This window comes from Perognathus longimembris, chromosome 13, assembly GCF_023159225.1.
Source record: "Perognathus longimembris pacificus isolate PPM17 chromosome 13, ASM2315922v1, whole genome shotgun sequence".
Lineage (NCBI taxonomy): Eukaryota > Metazoa > Chordata > Mammalia > Rodentia > Heteromyidae > Perognathus > Perognathus longimembris.
In genome coordinates, this window is record NC_063173.1 from 43,549,741 (window position 1) to 43,571,461 (window position 21,721).

Here is a 21,721-nt window from a genome sequence, read left to right on the forward strand (position 1 = left end):
AATATGGAACCAGCAGCTGCTACTGAAGTGAAGATTATATACCAATGTGAACATGATGTTGACACGCAGAAAATTAGTCTTCTTTACCCTGCCCAAAACTCTTCTATTTTTTTGAATAATTACTTATTTTTTGTCAAAGTGATGTACAGAGGGGTTACAGTTTCATACATAAGGCAATGGGTACATTTCTTGTACTATTTGTTACCTCCTCTCTCATCCCCCCTCCCTCCTCCCCTTTTCCCTCTCTGCCCCCATGAGTTGTCCAGTTGGTTTACACCAAATAGTTTTGAAAGTATTGCTTTTGGAGTCATTTGTCTTTTTATCCTTTTTTTTTTTTCTCGATTTTGATATTCCCTTTCATTTCCCTAGTTCAAATACCAATATATACAGTATCCAGTGTACTCAGATGAGATACAGTGACAGTGCGGGGACAATGCTCTCTTTAGGAGAAACTTACAATAAAACAACTGATTAGGGAAAAAAAAAAAAGAACTCTAGTAGCTCACATATTTTGAGTCCAACATAGAAACAATCCCAAATCTATATCTATTCTTTCTACAAGAGGTAATAACTTAGCTTAAACCTTCAATTGTGTTTTCTATTCCTAATAATGTATTTTTTTCCCCTTTAGTGGTAAGGTACCAGGTTTTGAACTCTTGGCCTTGCCCTTGCTAATCAAGCCTTCTACTACCACTAAAGCCACACTACCAGCCCTTTTGCTGTTGATTAGCTTTTGAGATAAGGTTTGACTTCCCACTCAAATATGTGCTTGAAATCCAATGTACCTGTGTTAGACTTCCAATCATTGTTAGGAAGACAGGCACACACTACAATGTTCAGTTTTTCTCCATAGATAGAAGCTTTTAGACTTTTCTGCCTGGCTGGCTTAGAATCAGAACTCCAATCTCAACCTCTCAGGATTTTTAGGATGACAGGTGCATGCCACAGTGACCAGCTATACTTTGAGAAAGAGGTTCCATCAATAATTTTTTTCTGCATATGTCAGCCTAAAACATAGCTAGATTTTCAGGTATAAGCCATGGGTTGCTGGCCTCCATTTTTAAATTATGATACCAGAATTTTCAGTTAAGAAGATATTTTTGACACATCTTGCCATCCTGCCACGCATAAGAATCCTGCAGTGAAAGTATTGTTCCCAGCATCAAGATCTGGACTATACAATTCCCTTCTCACAGTCCAGGTTAGATTTATTATAACTATTACATATAAAATATAAGCACAGTTACATATCAGGACTTTTGAATATTGATATAGATGGTATTGGTGTAGACACAGATTAATTCATATATTTATGAATATACACAATTCTTTGGTTCCTCCTTCATTTGTTAAACAAGATTTAACTGAATTGCTGGGTAAACATGAGACTAATGTATTTCATCGTCTCTTCTCCTAAAATTCCCCTCTGGTTTTGATTTCCAGATTTGACCTTTGCTTAGAGGGCAAAAAGATGCCATTAAAATGCAGTTATATTCTTAAAAGTGTCAATTTTCCATTTGTTCCAAAGTGCAGTTTGGTGATACAATTGCTGACTTTACCTACAAAAATACGTCGTGCTCCTGCCAGCACTGCAAATTCCAAAGAGCAATGGGCTAGTAACACCAAATTCGAATCTACATTAGAATTGTCAGCAGTTTTGATGGCTGAATCTCTGCAAATACACTAAAGATTCCTCATTGAGCAGCTTCACTGTGAAGAAGAGAGCTATGTAGCTGAGAAAGACTAAGTTTTGGATTGCAAACTCAGCCCATTAAGAGTAGATGGATGCCTCTGAACTCAACATAGACAACGTCTGTATCATCAGTTTTATTTGTATTTTTAACACCAGAAAATGCATTTAAAAGTAGATTTTAAGAAATCATCAGTCACAACTTTGTTTTTTACAATTTAGTATAAATACTGTTAAGCATCCAGTTATGCACCATTAATTTAACTGTCACCATTATAAGAAAATTAGATAATGGGTTCATACTTTATCTCATGGCTCAAAATATGACATACAATTGTAGCAAACAGTTACATACATTGCGTAACTCAGCATAATAAACAGAGACTTAAATATTGATTTTATTTTAGCACAGCAATATTTGTTTTACCAATATTCAATCTTTCTGCCATTAATCAATTGGGAGGCTATCAAGACAATGCTAGAACAGTCAGTTGACATTTATTCTAATGTCCAGGACTATGTTTTACAATAAAACTAACTTAAACAATAAAGCTGTATCTTCTAGTTCTGCTATTCTGTGCCTATTTTTTATACAGTAAAATATTTTAAAGGAGAGACATGTGTCTGTCTCTTATTTTTTTAAGTAGGTCATGGGGCTTGAACTCAGAGCCTGGTCACTTGAGCTCCTTTGCTCAAGACTAGTGGTCTACTACTCTGAGCCATAGCTCCAATTCCAGTATTTTGGTGATTAAGTAAGGATAAGAGTCTCACAGACTTTACTGTCTAAGCTGCCTTGGAACCATGATCCTCAGATCTCAGCCTTCTGAGTAGCTAGGATTACCTATGTGAGTCATCAGCAACTGGTTCTACTTTTTATCTTGGATATCTCTCACAAATTATATAACATGTAATCATATAAATATTCCTCTATCCCTTTGGAAGGCCTTCTAAAGTACCATTAACTTCTGTTTCACCTATGTAAAGTGACTAATGTCAGACATATTTTGCTTAATTTTCTTTAAAAATCAATCAACTCAGCTTTTATTCAGGATGGTGAATTTGCTGACCAGTACCACTTCCAGGTGTCTCTATAATCCAGAAACAGCATCCCCATTTTGTGGGTTAGGAAAATTTGTAACCTAGTAAAAGATACTACTCTCTAGAAAAACTCCAGACATAGCTCTGAATCTCAACTCCAAGCCTTAACTAAATCTCTGAAAGAAAGAGGAAAACATGCTTAGAGACAGAACTCACACAAGCCTGCAGGCCTTGCCCAACTAAAAACAGGCTGTCTTTGTCTTTGTTCCAGTGCACAGTACAAAAAGTATAATGGGAGAGTGAACTAGCATAGTTGCTTGTCACACAAGTCAGATCATTGCTTAGGACACAAATATCCACCCTGCCCCCAGGCTGTTCTCCCCAGACTTGGTATAAATCTATAAAGACATTGTTAACTCTGGAGTGCTGCTGGTAATCCAAGCCTAGTGTAGGATGCACATTTATCTCATTCAAAAAAAAAAACTTTTGGCTAATGATACATGGTTCCAGATCTCTGTGTGGATGAGTTTTGCTCCTTTCTCAGCTGTATCTGAATCCCTATCCCAAGCTAAAAAAAAAGCAGAGGACTCTGGATGGCAAAGGCTTAGCATAGGGTGACAGGTGCTATTTACTTGTCACTGTCCAAATGAAATACTAAATGGCAGGCTCTGGGAGAAAAGCTGTCTACAAACAAGCCAAGATTTTTAAAGCAGCCATTGCTTTCTTTGAGTATGTGAAGGTAGAGAGTGGTTTCTGATCCTCTGCCCATGACCCCTCCCTCCCCACCCACCCCCCGCATGCCAATCACACCAACGATACCCGACATACGTGTATAAGTAGCCCAAATAGAGGAAACTGCTACTATTCCCCCACCTCACTCCACCAGCCACCTTAATCAACCCAGGGATCTGATCCATTTTGATGATAGAACCAAGCGAGAGGTTCATTCTTCTTTTCAAGGGGCAACAGAAACCGCATTTTCTAAATGAACTTCATTTTTTAATCTCTATTATGTATTTTTCTACTGTCTCTAAACTTTTTCTTTTAACATGTCCTAATTTTCACGTATAAACCAAAACAATAGTGTTTTATTCTACCTCTTTGTCGGCTTTTTCTATCCCTACACAATCTCTAATGTTATCTTTCTTTTCTTTAGTGCATCTGTATTCCTACATCAAGTATGCTATGTAACTGCAGCTCTCACACTTCATTCCTTCTCTCTCCCCTTATCTTTTTATTTGTTCCCTTATTCTGTTTAGTTTTACTACCCTAATCTTAGTTCCTACACAAACAAGTTTTAATTCTACATGGCCATTATACCATGTATGAATACTAGCTTGGTTTATATATAGTATGATTGGTTATATAGATAATGTTTTCAATGGTGATCTGCTTCATGTATATAACTGCTTTGGAATTTCATTTAAGAAATTGTTGCTGCTAGGCAATACCCCCAAGCCAGTGGTTAGAAAGGTTACATTAAACTAGCTAATATACAGTCCTCACCAAGCAAACCTTAGATGGCTAAAACCCCAAGTCATAGACTAAATTCAGATGAGTAAATATCAATGTGATACCACATGAAATATGACAGAGGGAGGCAAAATGACATAATACAAACAAAATCACCATATACTCAAGAATCTGAATAATTGCATGGTGAAAGAAATTCCGTAATATTGAGCTCAAAGTAACAATGAGAAAAATGACCACAGGTATGGAAGCAGATATGTATAAGCACATTCCTAAGATCAAAAAGTATACAAGCAAGCAACTAAAAAAAACTCAAAGAAAACACAAATACAAGGACTAAATAAAATCAAAGTCAATGCAAATACACAGCTAAATGAAATCAAAGAGAATACAAATAACCAGCTAAATTAGCTCAAAGAAGATACAAATTAATAGCTAAGTGAAATTAGAAAGTCAATATAAGACATAAAATAGGTCATCAACAAAGATGTAGAAACCCTGAAAAAAAAAAAACTAACTGAGATCTGGAGTTGAAATCTATAAGTTAAATCAGACAAAATAATTGATGAATGAAGAGGAGAATGGGGAGTGAATGCAGTAAAGAATTCAATATATCTCTTACAAAATCAAGAGAAATGAAGGAAAAGATGGGTTGGAAAGGAAGGTGGAGAATTTTGAAAGAAGAGGCAATGACCAAGATGCATTGTATTCATAAACTGTTTTATGAAATAACAATTCCTTTGTACAACTACTTAAAATAATTTTTTAAAGTTGAATTTAAAAACCTGCTAGCTTCTGAAGCAGTATACATCAAATGTAAGACAGAATTTGAGGGTTTAATGATAAGTCATATGTAATAGAAAAATCTGAAAAGATGAAGGAAAAAGACTGAAATATTAAAGAAATTTCCAAAAAAAGCAAGATTCTAGTAAAAGATAAGATGTATGAATAATAGACAAAGAAGAGGACAAAGTGATAGCTGATGTCATAGAAAACACACATACTCCACAAAGAGAAGCCGATTGAGGTAGAAAAGGCTTTTAGAATGCCTGGGAGACCACATCACAAAGGCTGAGAAAGAAATCAGGACAATTATTCTATTCACAATAGCACCAAAACATTACTTAGGTATAAACTTAACCAAGGTAGAGAACTTCAATAGCTAGAAAATAAAAGCAAGCATGACAGACGGAATTGAATAAAAATAAAAATAAAATCTTTGCCAGCTACACATAGGAACAAGGATTAATAACCAGAATATATAAAAAGCTCCAAAAAACTCAATCCTCAAAATGAAAAAAAAAAAACTATTAAAAATGGGCAAATGAACTGAGCAAGACCATTCTTGAAAGAAACAGAAATTTCAAACAAATACATGAAAGAATGCTCCTGGTCGTAAAAGGCAAATCAAACCAATGACAACATTTGACATAGCTTCTGTCAGAATTGTCATAACGAAGAACAGGAATAACCACAAATACAAACCTGGATGCTGGGACAGCGAAACCTTATACACTGTTGGGAATGTAAAATAATGCAATCACTGTGGAAATCAATATGCAATTCCTTAAAATGCAGTATATATAATTGCCATTTGGTACAGCAATGCCAGCCACTTAATTTAAGGAATCTGAAGGAACCTAAGTCAGAATGGAATATAGGGCACTTATTAACTGTAACACAACTCATAACAGGGTTGTTATGTAAACAGTCCAGATGAGCATCAACTGATTAATGGGCTGATAAAATGTGCCATATGTATGCAATAAAATACTATTATACCATAAAAATGATTAAATTAGGTCATTTTAAGAAAATTAAATGAAATCATATTCAGTGAAGATAGCCAGTCTCAGATAAACAGAAGTCACATGCTTTTTCTTATATGTGGAAGCTAGACCTAAATTACAGTGTGCATAAATACATACAGAATATATGTTTTCAATTTGGGGACTGTGTGAAGAGCTTAGGGAGGAGGGCAGAAGGAAAATGAATGTGACAGGGTGAGCAATACTGAAATGCAGTGAATCTGTATATAAAGACAGTATAATGAAACTCACTGAAATTGTTGACTAATAGGGGACATGAAGAATGGAAATGAGAAAATACTGGAAGGGGCTCATCTGAGGAAAGTACAATATGGATGCACTCATTTTTGTTTTTTCCATAATTTCTATTCAATTTCCAATCTGACATAATGCCCTGCTAAGTATTTCACTCTGTCACATTTGTCTTTTGTTAACACGAATCACAATATTATTATTAATTATTATTATTTATTTTTTGCTTCCCATGCTAAACAGTGAACATCAAATATCTGAATCTCTCAAGCTTCTTGTGGAGCTATTGATCATGGATTATAATAGATTTCATGTTATGGATATGTAAATTTGGCTTACAAATGTTTCTAGACCTTACTAGAACTCAAGTATTTTAAATATATATAATTTTTTTGTGGAATAAATTTTTTGTTAACAGTATCTGGTAATATGTCACCACTTATATCAGTGAACATGCTATAAAACAAAGCTCTTGGATTTTCACTCCCAGCTAACTGTATTTAACATTCCTTTGATGGTATATTCCATTCTTGGCCAACACTAAGCAAATGTTTTATGTGTTATTGTGCAAAATAAAGGCTAGGTTTGTGAGGTGTTGCCTCTACGAATTAGATAGATTCACTTACATATACTACAAAACATTGCAGTGCTCAAACATACTTATTGATCAATTAAAATGATAAAGCTATATACATTTGTTGAGTGTATATATATTCACATATGAATTTTACAAATTAATAAAAACAAAACATAGATTGAACACACTGAATGATTGTATATATCTGAACCATATATGACATCAAAACAAACTAATTTGACATCTAAGGAATGTCAAAGTAGTCCTCAAGATTGGACATTAATGAACTCTCAATTTTTCTCTTCACTTTTGTTAGCATAGTTCACAAAGAATTCACTGTAGTACTTTCAATGCTTTCATTATTTGATTTGATTAAATTCACCCCATCTGTGTTACTGTTTCTTAACCCCTATTCCTCTTTCTTCCTCTTCTATTTTGTTCTTAGGGTGTTTCATTACTCTCTCTCTTTCTCCCTCTCTCTCTCTCTCTCTCTCTCTCTCACACACACACACACATATACATGGGGAATGACACAGATGAAGAAAATATTATGTGTGTTATACTTCTCTAATATTCATTCCTCAATCATCTTCTCTCCTTCCATACTCCAAATATGGGTTTGTTCCAAATCAGTCCTCTTTTAAAATCATGTCTTAGTATTTTTTTTGAAGGTGTAGACACTGCATATGAGTAAAATAATGTGATTTTTTTTTCTTCCTGGACATTGCTTCTCTCATTTAGCATGATGCCCAGTTTTCTACTTTTAGTAATAAACTTGCACAGCTTAGTTTTAATAAATCACTTAAGTGAATGACTACTTTGTGAGTAGCTATATAGTTCTTTTTCAAGAATTCCTTTAAATATCAAAATCAAGAGACAAAGGATTAAAAAGACAACTCCAAAAGCAATACTTGCAAAACGATTCAGTGTAAACCAACTGAATAACTCATGGGGGGAGAGGGAAAGGAGGAGGGGAGGAATGGGGAGGAGGTAACAAACAGTACAAGAAATATACCCAAGGGCTAACGTATGAAACTGTAACCTCTCTGTACATCACCTTAACAATAAATAAGAAGAAAAAGATATCCTCCACTCCCCCAAAAAACATTGTAAAACAATTGAAGAAACTTGAATATTAACTGAGTAATAGAAATTATAATTATTTTTTATTTTCTTAGTTATGAAAATGATATTATATCTTTCTAGGATGTTGTTCTTATCTCTAAGACAAACATGCTAAAAATAAAGGAGAGATATCACTATAGAAAAAAAAAGAATTCCTTTAAATAGTTTTATGTGAATTTACAATAGTTTGCCAGTCAGCAAAAAATAGAAAGGGAGACAGCTTTTCCATGTTTTAAGTGTCAAGAAGCTGTTCCTAAAGAGCTCTGTTGCAAGCCAATCTAGATCTATGCCTTTTATTCTCTCATCTGAAAAAAGGCCATCTCATTGCTATTCCCTTAATAATTCAATGACACTTCTTAAATGTTTTCTTTGTACTCTGTCTACAAATCTGAAGTTCATATCTGAAGTTTTAAAGCCATATCAGTAAAAGAAATGTCTATGGTATTTAAGCAATGGAATATTCCCGTATGACTTCTTACTTAGTTTATAATTAAAGCACCTTAACCTCTTATTTGCATGACAGCTTGCTGAGAGGATTGTCTGATGAGAGCAGACAAATGAAAATAGCTGTAAGGCAAAGATATTTCTTATTTCCATACAGCTCCAAGGAGAGTCAGTGAATGACAAAAATACTACAGCAAGAGAAGAGAACAATTCCTGTGAAATCACATGCCACAAAAATAGAGACAGATTCTGTCCCCTAACATAACCAACGTACTGACAGTCATTCTAATATATGTTATTATGGTGATGTCCTGGGATTTGCCCTATGTTCTACATGATAAATATTTTTAAAGATTTTCTTAAACTCAAAAGATGGGCAAACCGTAAAGATTTTAATGTCATCATGATATTACTTTGTAAAGTACACATCCTAGGGATTTCTATCAGTGGGGAAGATATAAAAATTATGAAATAGAATAAAAATAACATGTCCAACATTCATGACCTTGATCAAAATCAATGCAATGTCAAATGTCAATAAATTTCTATATCTATACAATGTCAATTATCAATACAATACCAACAAAATGATAAATTTCAATAAAATCCTATACCAATACAAGACCATACTAATACAGTCCTATACTAAAATTCCAAAATAACAATCAGAGAAAACAAAAATAGAAAGAAGAATGAATGTGCCTGAAAGTTTTACTTTATGAGAATTGATTTACAACAGAATTAATGGAGGTTGGCATACAACATGTCACTGTCAGAAACTGTAGACCTAGCTTATATTAATTAATGACCAAAAATAAAATTAAATAATAGGAGTCTTTCTTCAGCCAAAATTATCATGTGAGTTGTATATTTTTCCTCACTGGATCATAACTACTTCCCTTTATGAATATCAAGTAGTTATTAACATGTCCTTAGGATCATAGAAATATTATTCATGTAATCACATTATAATGTTTCCTTCTGTACTGAACCTAGCCCTTTCAAAAATATCTTTGTCTTCCTTAAGTAGGATGCTTAATATACATGGTAGGTTAAATATGTATATTTATATGTAAATATGTATATATATACACACACAAACACACATTTATATATCTAGAGAGAGAGAGAGAGAGTACATTTTTCATTTGGTCTTGTGGCTCAGATCAATTACAAAATGATTAGGAGCATGCATGACAGCCATTAAAGAAGCCTTGTATTTAATCACAACTAAGCACATTTCAATAATTTTCAGTTAAGAAATGGGCATTCACTAGGTTAAAATGCTTCTAATTTTCTCATCAGCCATTAAACAAATGAAAAATAAATTGGTTTGTTTTCTTTTGTCCAGTTAGTATTCACTTTTCTAGACTAAGCCATAAATACCTTCATATTTTATGACAAATTGTACTTTATGAATTGTGTGGTCTTTTAATTACTGAGGATTATTTTCCTCTTGACATCTGCTGTGTCCTAGATGGTGAATGTTTTTTGGACGCTCAGGTGTTAAAAGGAAATGGTCCCCAGGAGGGCATTATTTTGAGGTCACAGCCCATCTGGGAAGTTGAACTTAGTGGAAATTGTTCAGTCTGCAGAGAGTATGGAATAGTTTGAAGTTGATTATGGGATCTTGTCCTCTTTCTTCCCTTCCAGGTTATGAGGTGAGAGGTTGGGTTTTACTACACAGTCCCAACATGATACGTGACTATTATCAACTCAGAGTGACAGTCTTGAACCTCAACAACGAGTCAAAAAAGAAAAGAAAAGAAACCCTTTCTCTTTCTAAGTTAATTGCCTCAGGTATTTCATTCATATAATTACAGTGATGAAAAGCTGACTAATACAACTTTCAAAGATTATAGACTACCAAGTCTAATTATGAAAAATAAACCTCTAAGTTATAGCTCCTACCCAAGTAATCATAAAATGTCATTAAAAAAACATCACATTGCATCTTCAAAGCTATTATTTTAAATTTAGTTCTTAAAAATAGAATATCTTATACTGCCTTGGTCATAGTTTACCTATGACCCCACAGGAAGCATAGAAGATGGCAATAAACAAATAAGGGAGTCAAGAACATAATTTCTGTATACTAATGAATCCTTCCCATAGCAAAAGAACTCCAATTTGCAAAAGAAGTGAATAAATTGTTGGAACAATATTTTGAAATGTGATACTGTTGAACCTTCAAATTTTTTCTGTAAACTGAGCAGGCTAATCTACCAGAAAAGAAAAGAATGAGAGCCTCACTTTCACAGGAAAGAATAAGTTCCATTTTAGTGATCCAATTGCACTCAGGTACTGAACTAAATACCATCCTGAATATGTCACAGCCAACATAAGACAAGATATGCAGCAGACGAAAAGATTCTGAAGCTCACTCTTTCAAAGAAACTTCCTCAAATATAACCACCAAGTAGGTCCACTCTGTCAAGTTTTTTTCCCAAGTTCTTAAGAAGTGTGGGAAATTCAGCTTTCTCCCTGTCTAGTGTTAACATTCATTTCTCAGGTGCTTCTCCTTAATGGAAGTGAGGTTAAGCAGCAGCCAAATGAGGCTGGAAAAGGCCTGCATTCTCACAGAAGTACTGGATTTGGAATTCTAAACTACAGAGAGTATTTATCTATGTGAATTTACATGAGAGACACAAAATACTTTATCCAATTAGTCCTGGCTCTCTGTTTGGGTATTTATAGAGTTCATTGTGCAGATATGGGTAACAAATAGAATAATGCATTTATTTAGCCTGTGTCCTAAAAGAGAATAGGTGAACAATCTCTGACATAGATAACCCAAATTACTTGCATGCTCTAAAGCATTCTAACACAAATATTATTGTTGTTGTAAACTAGAATAATATATAATAAAATATTATTAAAATATATTTACTAAAAATAGTTTGACCTTTTTTGCATGGTAACAAGTGTAACTTGGAATTGATAGCAAATATTTTTATTCTAGCAAATAAAATAATGGATTTTAGTTTTATCTTAATTTTCTTTTGTTTTAAAGTAACAACCTTGTCAGGTGCTGATGGCCCAGACCTGTAATACTGGAAATCAAGTGATTGTTGTTCAAGTCCAGCCTGGATAGAAAATTTGCCAAAGTCCTCCTTATTAATCTTCAGAAAAGTTGAAATTAGGACAATTGCAGTTCTAGGCTGGGCTCCTCAGGAAATTCCTTAAGCTTCTCTCTCCATGAAGGAAGCTAGACACATGGTATCAACTGTGATCTCAGCAATGACAATGAGAAGCTTAACCTAGGAAGAACACAAGGCATACCCAGGCAAGAAGAGAGAACCCATCAAAAATTTACCAGCAAAAGTCAGAGCTGGAGGCATGGCTTAAGTAATACAATACCAGTTAAGCAAGTATGAGACCCTGGGTTGAAACACTAGTATCATACATACATAAAAACCTCCAAACAATAACATGTTTATTTTATTACTTGAGAAACCTTAGAAAGGCAAATAGAATACCAGAACATTTGTGATTATGAAAAATACATATGATTCAAAAATCCATAATTATACCACACAAAAATACATTGGTATGTCTACTTTTAGTTTATTTGTTGTACATATGGTTTTCATACTGTGAAAATTCTACAAACACACCACTATTTTGTAAATTTTAACGTATGTTTAATGTTTCCCATGTTATGGAAAACTGTAAGCATCATTTCTATACGTTACTTTTCTAACTGAACTAAATTAATGTCCTAATATTTTGGATAAATACTATTTTACATGAATTATACTATACAACACACAATCAAAATACATAAAGCCTGTAAATATTATATGTTATGTAATATGTAAAGTATTTAACATGTAAACATAGTATATCTGGTTATATTAAACAGCACATAAAATAGCTCTGTTTTCTATTAATATGGGAGATCAGAATCAGAAAATAGATGTCATGAAGGGATTTTTTTTCAGGCTAAAAGGAGCTTTCAATGTTCTTTAGCAGTCCCAAATTCATTTGAACTATTTCTAAAAGGTATCAGATAAAATAGTTTACTTTTACACTGATGAGTTCTGAGCAGAAAGGCTGGAGAGTCAAGAACTCTCCGAAAAGTAGCAGAGCTACATTACTTGTGAAGTGACTTCCATTCCAATGTAATCCTTTATTGTACACATTTTATTAAGGCATTATTAAGTATTCAGTAACCCACTTGACTCTGTCTGGCTCATTTCTCCAAAGGGATGGTATACTCTTAAAGAAGCAAAAGTTACTTCTCAATGATTTGTGCTTTAACTAAGGCATGTATAGGCCCAGGTTTTCCTAAAATTCTGTGAGTTTTGTTATTTTGGGGTGTAAACAGAATTTTCTGACTGTTAATTTTCCACAGCTGTTTTCAAAATAACTGTAACAATAACTTGAAGAAAGGAATTACTTATTTTAACTCACAGTTCTCAAGGTTTCAGTGCATAGACCAGGACTCTTGATTTCAGTCCCATAGCAACTCAGAATATCACAGCTGGCACCGTGATGATGTGGAAAGAAGCCACTTACTTCATGGAAGACAGGAAGTGGAGAGAGACAGGAAGCAGAGAGAAAAAGTAAATGGAGACTAGAAATTGAGAGGGAAAGGAAATGAGAGAGACAGGAGGTGGAGAAGGACAGGATGTGCAGACTGGGGAATAGTGCCTTCTGTAAGAAAGCAAAAATCATCCTTTTTGAAGGAATAAAAATGTATATTGGCAAAATGATCTAGTATTGCCTCCTGAGTAGCTAGGAACACAGGCATGAGCCATCAACACCTGTCTGCTCATTTCTTTTTAACATTACCACATATATATTAGTTTAACTTCTCACAAAAAGAGTATATTTTAAAAATAAAAAGTCCTATTAAAAATAGAGATACATAGCTCAGAAGGAAGGAGATTGCCTAGTAGAATTGGATCCAATATTTGGATTGCCAGAACTATAAAACCTAATAGTACTCTTGGCATTCTGGAAGCACTGGAGATCACTGCAGGCTCTCCCACATGCAGTGCATTTACACAGCTTCTCTTCAAATGCCCAATACCCATAGAGTTTGGAGTCAGTGTAAGTTCTGAAGGCCATATTCAGGGATGAATGCATGAGGAGGATGTCAAAGACACTGGCTTCCACTGCAGCAGGAGTTTTAATGTTCATAACAGAATCTAGAGTACCATGGAAGATTTCTCCACCTTGAAGACCTTCTTTATGTCCATTGAGTCTCCATAAATCTTGAACCCTTAAAGTATCAGAAATTGTTGTTTGTGGCAAGAGACTAGAGGCCCAGATGTTTCCTATGTTAAAACATTTTGGATTTTTGACATGCTGATTAGGGTTATTCAACCTTAGATATTTCTTGGTACTTTTACAAACTTCTTCAACAGTCTGGTCTTCCCATTCTTTTTGAATGGAGGCCAGGTTCCTGAAAGTATCCACCATCACATCAAAATGCCAAGAGCACCAACACTGGAGCCAGAACCCACTTGTGTAAGCAGTGTGGGAATGTCTTCAGTCATCCCACCTCTCGTGGGATACACAGATGGACTCACACAGGAGAGAAACCATATGTGTGTCAGCAATGTAGAAAAGCTTTAATTCTTCCAGTTTCATTAAGATACATGAAGGGACGCACAGTGGGGAGAAGCCTTATGTGTGCCCGCAGTGTGAGAAGGCCTTCAGCCACCCAGGTTATGTTAAGATACATGAAAGGACTCACACAAGAGAGAAACTCCATGTCTGCCAGCAGTGTGGGAAAGCCTTCTTTGAGTGATGCTCTAAAGCATGAAAGAACTCACAGTGGTCAGAAACCATTTCTGTGTAAGGAGAGCGGGAAAGCCTTCATTGACTCAAGTTCCTTGTACAAACATAAAATAACTCACACTGAAGAGAAGCCCTACATATGCAGACAGTGTGGAAATGCCTTTAGGTCTTGTGGTTACATGACCATACATGAGAGGACTCACACTGGAGAGAAACCTTATGTCTGTAATCAGTGTGGGAAAGCATTTGGGCAATCCAGTTACTGTATCATCCATGAGAGAACTCACACTGGAGAGAAGCCCTATGTGTGTAAGCAGTGCGGGAAAGCCTTCTTAACTCTGAGTGGTTATCGGAAACATGAACAAACTCATAATGAACAGAAACCCTCCCTCTGTAATGAATGTGGGAAGACAGACAATTTGAGCAAATGGGATAAAAGTCTCTGTAAAGAATTTGGGGAAGCCTTTGTTAATTCTGATTCTTTGCATAAATATTAAAATAATGCACATTGGGAGGAAATTATGATTGCAAACAATGTTCTTCAAGAGCCTTTAAGTTGGCTCAGATATTTATGAATTCACAGAGTAGAGAAATCCCTTATATGTAAGCAGTATAGAAAAGCTACTAGTTATTCTACTTGTTATATATATTAAAATATATAAAGAGGTACAATAGGCAGAGACTATTCAAGTAATGTGGCAGTGCTTGAAGACATACAACATGGAGAAAACACAAGTATGAGCAGTGTGAATGTCTTCATTTCTCAAGTAACTTAATATATGAACAAACCCATTGGGCAGAAATGCTATGGTTTGATATAATATGAAATGTTTCCCACTTATTTCATCTCAGCTGGTGACAGTATGTTAGGTAGTTGTAGAAAGTTTCTGCAGCCTGACAGGTCAGAGTGGTAAAGATTGACTGTTGAATGGTTTGCCTTGCCTTGCCTTGCCTCACCTCAACTCTAGTCTCTCATTTTCCTTTCCTTTCCTCTGTGAGTTGTATCAGCCTTAATCTCTAGCTCCATGACATTTTGTACCTTTCAATAATGCCAGACGGTAGTGGAAATCTCGACCTGCATTCCAAAACAAGTAATTTCTCTCTGCGCTAGGCAGTGGGATTTAGAATTTCAAGATTAGCCTGAGCTAATCTTAGTTTGGAGACCTTCTGGGGTACATAGGAGGCCTCGTCCAAAAACAAATCATGAAAAATGAATAAATACTATCATTAAAAAAAAAAACTAATGGTAAATGAATAGATAAAATGTAATGAGAGTGGAGCGTTTCTTTGAAAGTTCTCATTGAAATACAATATCCACTAGTAAAAGTGTACATGTTCAATTGTGAAAAAAGTTTGCAAACCCAAAACAGCTGTGTCATAGATATCCATGTAAAGGAAGACATGATAGCCAGGATCTAGGAGCAACCCTTCTATGTCCTTCTCACACTCCAAGGAAAAGGTTTTCCTAACTTCTCAAAGGATATGCTTCAATTTATGCTTCAATTGAACTTCATACAAATGGAATCATGTATATTTTGATTCTTTTGATCAAATTAGATTTACTGAATATCTCCATTACTGATACAGCTGTGAAGGGTTTTTCATAGAAGAACTTTTGTGAAAATTGCTAGAACGATAGAGAAATTAGTTGAGTTTGCTGTTGTTACAGTAATTATAACAAAGAAGTATTTTAAAATTTTAAGCAGTAGGATAGCCTGGTGGACACAAAATTTCTAACTTGTGTTTTAGAAAACTATGAACCACCCACTGAGACTAGACTTTTGAGCCTAATGCCTAGATGTGCTCACACTGGTAAATGAAAGAAGTGTAGCTTTCCTATCCATGCATCAGCTCAGTTTAAACCCTAACAATCATGACATTTAAAGATACAGTAGGCATTCATCACAATTGTCAATTGCAATTAATTTATATTCCCTTTATACATTTGTTCAAAAAATAATGAGGATTTTATGCTGCAGTAAATATACTTGTTCATCCATTAGTGCAAAGCAAAAGATTAATTGCTTTACGATGGGAAGCAGGACTACATACAACACTGCCACAGTGAACACAGTGACAGCTGCGCTGTCCACAGTACTTTGCTCTGATAAGTTTCAAAAACCAATGTAGATGGGAAAATAATTAAATCACCGACAAGGCGGCACAGCCACCCACACCTCCCACCCCCCCCCCAAAAAAAAAAACAACAACAGATTCTTACTACAAAAAATAGGAGAAAGGCTTTTTCTCACCCATCTTTAAATGACCTAGTTTAGTGTCGGCACTGGGTGGCTACAGATGTCACTCCTACTAAACTCTTTTATCTGAGCAAGCCAAAGAAAATAGCAAAGTTGATCAGTCTCTTTACCTAGTACTGACTGAGTCCTCAGTAGAGAGGGCTGACTGTGCTTACACAACCTACAGTCACACAGTGCCTGAAACTTGGTTTACTGTGCTGTAGTCACAATTGTACATTCTTCCTAGCTCTTTAATTCTGTTTTAAATGGGAAATTTCACATTTTTAGTTTACACAGAGAATTAAAAACCACACAACCATTCCTACCACTGAACGTTAAAGTAGTAATATTTTATTATGTCTCTGATGTTCCTTCTCTTCCTGTCACATTTTTCACTTATGCATATATTTGTATCAAGAGTTGTCTGATACATGTAACTGAGTACATTCACATAAATACATGGTGCTTCATCTCCACAAAAGCAAAAGAAATGAATATCAAAATAACCTTTCTTTTAACCTTTTTTTTGGTGTTTCTTTAATTTTAACTTTTCTCTAGTCAATTTGAAAAAGAAAAGTGTAAACAACCATTATTTTTTGAGAAGCATCTGAGAAGACAGAAATTATACCTGTACTCCAATTGTCTCCTGACAATGTGTATTTTACTATGGCCCCAAATATGATGGCCACTGTTTGAGAATCGGTGGGAATGAGCAATATTTTTCACCTTGGCAAGAATTTGAATCATCCAAGAAAACATCTGCTTAGAGATTTGTGTAATTATCTACTCTCCACTCCCCTAAAAATTCCTACAAAATATACTAGCAAATATAACTAAGTACAAAATTCCTCACCCAGTCTTTCTTTTCTGATGTTTAATGAAGATTGGAACAGAAGACAATACTTCTTGTTGTCATATTTGGCATTCCCACAATAACTAGCAACAAACATCCAAGATTTCAACTAAAATATACTTACAGCCAAGAATCTTCAATGCTTTCTTTGGTGTCCCCTAAACACTGGACATATTAAAGGATGGGAAGATCACATAATGCATCTAACCATGCGTTTTGAAATTTGCCAGAGCTTATTCTTTGGCATAATTCTTCAACCTTATTTTTGGAGATGTTTCTGGATGTTTTAAATAGTTAAGTCATTTGGAGTGAGGCCTAGCCATAATCCTAGCTACTCAAGACGCTGCAACAGAAGAGGATATCTTGATCAAAGGGTCTTGTGGCCAGCTTGGCCAATATGAGACCCATTTTAAAAAAAGAAAGACAAAAGAAAACATTGTATTTCTTCATTTGTAGAAAAAAAGGAGATGATTTTGTTACTGATAGGGTAGGGAGCCTCAAATATAGGCCAGATAACTCAACAGAACAAGACAGCTTTCTTAAAGAAAAAGGAAATACTAATTAACAGCCAGAAACATGAGTATGTTTTAGCATTGGCAGCAGCTGCTGAATAATTAGGGCCCAAGTCCTTCATAAAGTTTGTAAGTCCTGTTACTGTGGCTAACCAAATGTGCTTGAGTAATTTCCCTTTTCCTATTGCAATTACAGGTTTTAACTCACTAGGTAGCTGGATTTATAGCATGCATGTATGAGATGTGTTGGGGAAAATGAGATTCCTAAGCTCCACTATGGAATACTTTAGAACAATGATTATAAATGGTCACTGAAGGAAAACTGGTTCTCAGGCAGTGAAGTTTTGAATCTGAAAATGGAGAGAAAAGAGGAAGGGTGTAAACAAATATATATGAAACTGAATTGTAACACCATACAATATTGCAGTGACATTCAATAACAGTATTCACTGAAAGTTTTGTATTTTGATGTTACATGGTAATATATAGCTCATTTTATTACTGCCAAAGATAATAATTCTTCTGGATTTTTTTTTATCATTTTGATGCTCTTTAGATATATTCTCATTAATAAACTTCATTTTTTCATTATATTCGTTTGTAGAATTTTGAAGCCATGATCTTTGTAATTTTATCTTTCCTTAGGGAATTCCATGAATTTACTTCTGTGTCTTGTGTGTCCTATGTGTTTTCCAATTTGTGTGTGTGTGTGTGTGTGTGTGTGTGTGTGTGTGTGTGTGTGTGTGTGTGTGCGCGCGTGCTGGTACGGGGCTTGAATCTAGGGCCTGGGTGTCGTGTCTTAACTTTTTTTAGTTAAGACTGGCAGTCTACCATGTGAGCAACAGCTCCACATTTGCCTTTTCAGTGATTAATTGGAGATAGGAGTCTCATAGACCTTCCTTCTCAGGCTGGCTTCAAACCACAGTTCTAACATGGCAGCTTCCTTAATACCTAGGATTACAGATGTGGTCCACTGGCACCTGGCTCCTATTTTAATGCAGAATTTTATGCAATGAGAAATAGAGGAGACAGAAGAAATGGGTTCCACTTCTGGTGAGGGTGAATAATATGGTTAATTTATGTGAACAGTACTCTTCAGATTGCAAAAAAAAAAGCATTATCACAAAATTAAGCTTACCTATATTTGACTATTATCTATTTATCACGTATTCATTTTTCTTCCTACCTATCTAGGAATCTAACATTATACTCTTCGTAGATCAATCATCCATGTATTTGACTTATTTATTTTATTCTGTTCTCAATGTGAAGACACATTGCAAGAGCTTAAACAATAAAACATACATGTTTATGTAGAAAAAAGAAAAGTACATTTAAGCTATATATGTATATATTTGTATGTATGTAGGTATGTATGTATGTGTGTATATCTGTATGTATATATACATATGTAGTGTATTATACATATATAATGTAAAAATAGTATATATGTATAAACAAATACATGTATGCATATATACAATATGTATGTATGTGTATATGTGTATATATATGTGTGTGTATATATGCATATATATACATATATGTGTGTATATATATGTGTATATATGTGTGTATATATATGTGTATATATGTATACACACACACACACATATATATATATATATATATATATATATATATATATATATATATATAATTTCAAAGTATTCCTAGCATTCATTTGTTAGGAAAAATAATAAGTTGGGCTTAATGGTAAAAGAAAGCATTCTTTCAAAATCGAGCACCTTATAATTCTATAATTTGGCATTTTGTTGAACTGGGAAAATGACAACATATTTTCATTACTCCAGATATTTTTTATACCACTCCAAAGCGCCTGGCTCAGAAATCTTTTATTTTCTTTGTTTCAGAGATTAAAAAAAACTCTCTAAAATTCCTGAAACTTGAATCATAGTTTAGAATTCAAGAATTCATTAAAATATTTTTCTTAATGAACCATGAATCTCCTCAGTAAGTTTTTATGGGGTCAAAAGTATGTTTTTTCTTTTTCTATTATTATTAATTAAATTTTGTTGACAAGGTGTTGTGCAAAAGGGGTACAGATACATAATAGGGCAATGAGTACATTTCTTGTGATATGTTACACCTTCATTTTTCTTTCCCTTCCCTAGATCAGGGAGGCATATATACAATACCCAGTGTACCAAAATCATATACAGTAGGCACGTGGCATATGCCAAAGGAAATTCAACTAGAACTTTAAATATAACAACAGTAGAGTTTGCTTATCTTTGTCTTATATGATCATATATACATAGCTGTTGAGATATTGTGATCCACTGAGAGATCTATTTTAGACCTTTTTTATGTTTAGTAGTTGGTTGGTTTTAGATACATGATGTAAGGTCACTGACCCAAACTTGTGGAAATACCATTTGACAAGAAGTTTTTTGTTTCCCAGACCTAGTGTCTACTGTCCCCCTGCCCCCCCCAACATTCATATATCAAGGAGACCATGCACCTTTGTTCTCTGTGTTCTAGGCTTGTCTCGCTCAGCATTATTTGTCCAAGTTCTGACCATTTCCCTGTGAATAACAATATTTTATCATTTCTAATCGCTGTGTAGTATTCCATTGTGAATAGGTACCACATTTTTTTGGATCCATTCATCTGTAGAGGGGCAACTGGGTTGTTTCCATATTTTGGCTATTGTGAATTGTGCAGCGATAACATGGATGTGCAGATGTCTTTTTATATCCTGAGACCTATTGTTCAGGATAGATGCCTAGGAGAGGTATGGCTGGGTCATAGGGTAGGTCTATGCTGAGCTTTTTGAGGAAACCCCATACTGTTCTCCAAAGTTGTTGTACTAATTTGCACTCCCACCAACAGTGGAGAAGGGTTCCTCTTTACCCAATCCCCTCCAGCATTTCTTGTTGCCTGAGTGCAGAGTATAGGCCATTCTAACTGGAGTGAGGTGGTATCTCAGGGTTGCTTTTATTTGCATTTCCTTTACTCCCATGGATGTTGAACATTTCCTCATATGTTTCTTTGCCATTTTGATCTCTTCTCCTGTGAAGTCTCCCTTTAGCTCCTTTGCCCATTTAATAATTGGTTTACAGGGGTTGGAGGGGGGTAGTTTTTTGAGTTCTCTGTTCATGATGGATATTAGGCCTCTGTCTGTTGCTGTGCAGGTGAAGATCCTTTCCCATATGGTTGGCTGTCTTTCTAGTTTGGTGGCTATGTCTTTAGCTGTGCAGAAAGTTGATTTTGTAGTAGTCCCATTTGTCAAGTCTCTCTCCTGTTGTGCCCCTGGGACTATGTTCAGGAAGTTTCTACCTGTTCCTATAAGTTCTAGTGTCTCTCCTACTCTGTCCTTCAGTAGTTTCAAGGTTTCAGGTCTCATGTTGAGGTCCTTAATCCATTTTGAGTTGATCTTGTTGCATGGTGATAGGCTAGGGTCCACTTTGAGTTTTCTACATGTGGGTGCCCAGTTTTCCCCGCACCAGTAGTTTAACAGGCTATGTTTTTTCCATTGTATGTCTTTAGCTCCTTTGTCGAATATCAGCTGATTGTAAGAATATTGCTTTACTTCTGGGTCTTCTATTCTATTACATTGGTGTTCAGGTCTGTTTTTTTTTTTTTTTTTTTTTTTTTTTTTTTTTTTTTTTTTTTTTTTTACCAATAACAGGTTGTTTTTGTTATGATGTCTCTATAATAGAGCTTGAAATCTGGTATTGTGATGCTTCCTGCACTGCTTCTTTTGCGTAGAATTGCTTTGGCTATTCTAGGTCTTTTGCTGTTCCATATGAATTTATGGGTTGCTTTCTCTATTTCAGTGAAGAATGTAGCTGCGACTTTGATGGGGATTGCATTGAATTTGTATAACATTTTGGGCAACATGGCCATTTTCACTATATTGATTCTGCCTACCCATTAGCATGGGAGGTCTTTCGATCTCCTTGTGTCATCTTTGATTTCCCTTTTTAGATTTTTA

General features: G+C 34.9%; 1 protein-coding gene across 1 annotated transcript; it reads left to right on the plus strand.

Annotated features, from left to right (window-relative positions):
• Window positions 1–14,016: 14,016 nt before the first annotated feature.
• On the plus strand, window positions 14,017–14,655 carry LOC125362472 (zinc finger protein 490-like). Its single transcript, XM_048361312.1, has one exon. The coding sequence runs from the start codon at window positions 14,017–14,019 to the stop codon at window positions 14,653–14,655; it is 639 nt and encodes a 212-aa protein (XP_048217269.1).
• Window positions 14,656–21,721: the final 7,066 nt, after the last annotated feature.

What these genes read in the sequence shown, in the direction of transcription:
- LOC125362472 (XM_048361312.1), top strand. Translation starts at nt 14,017, where the DNA reads ATGAAGGGACGCACAGTGGGGAGAAGCCTTATGTGTGCCCGCAGTGTG.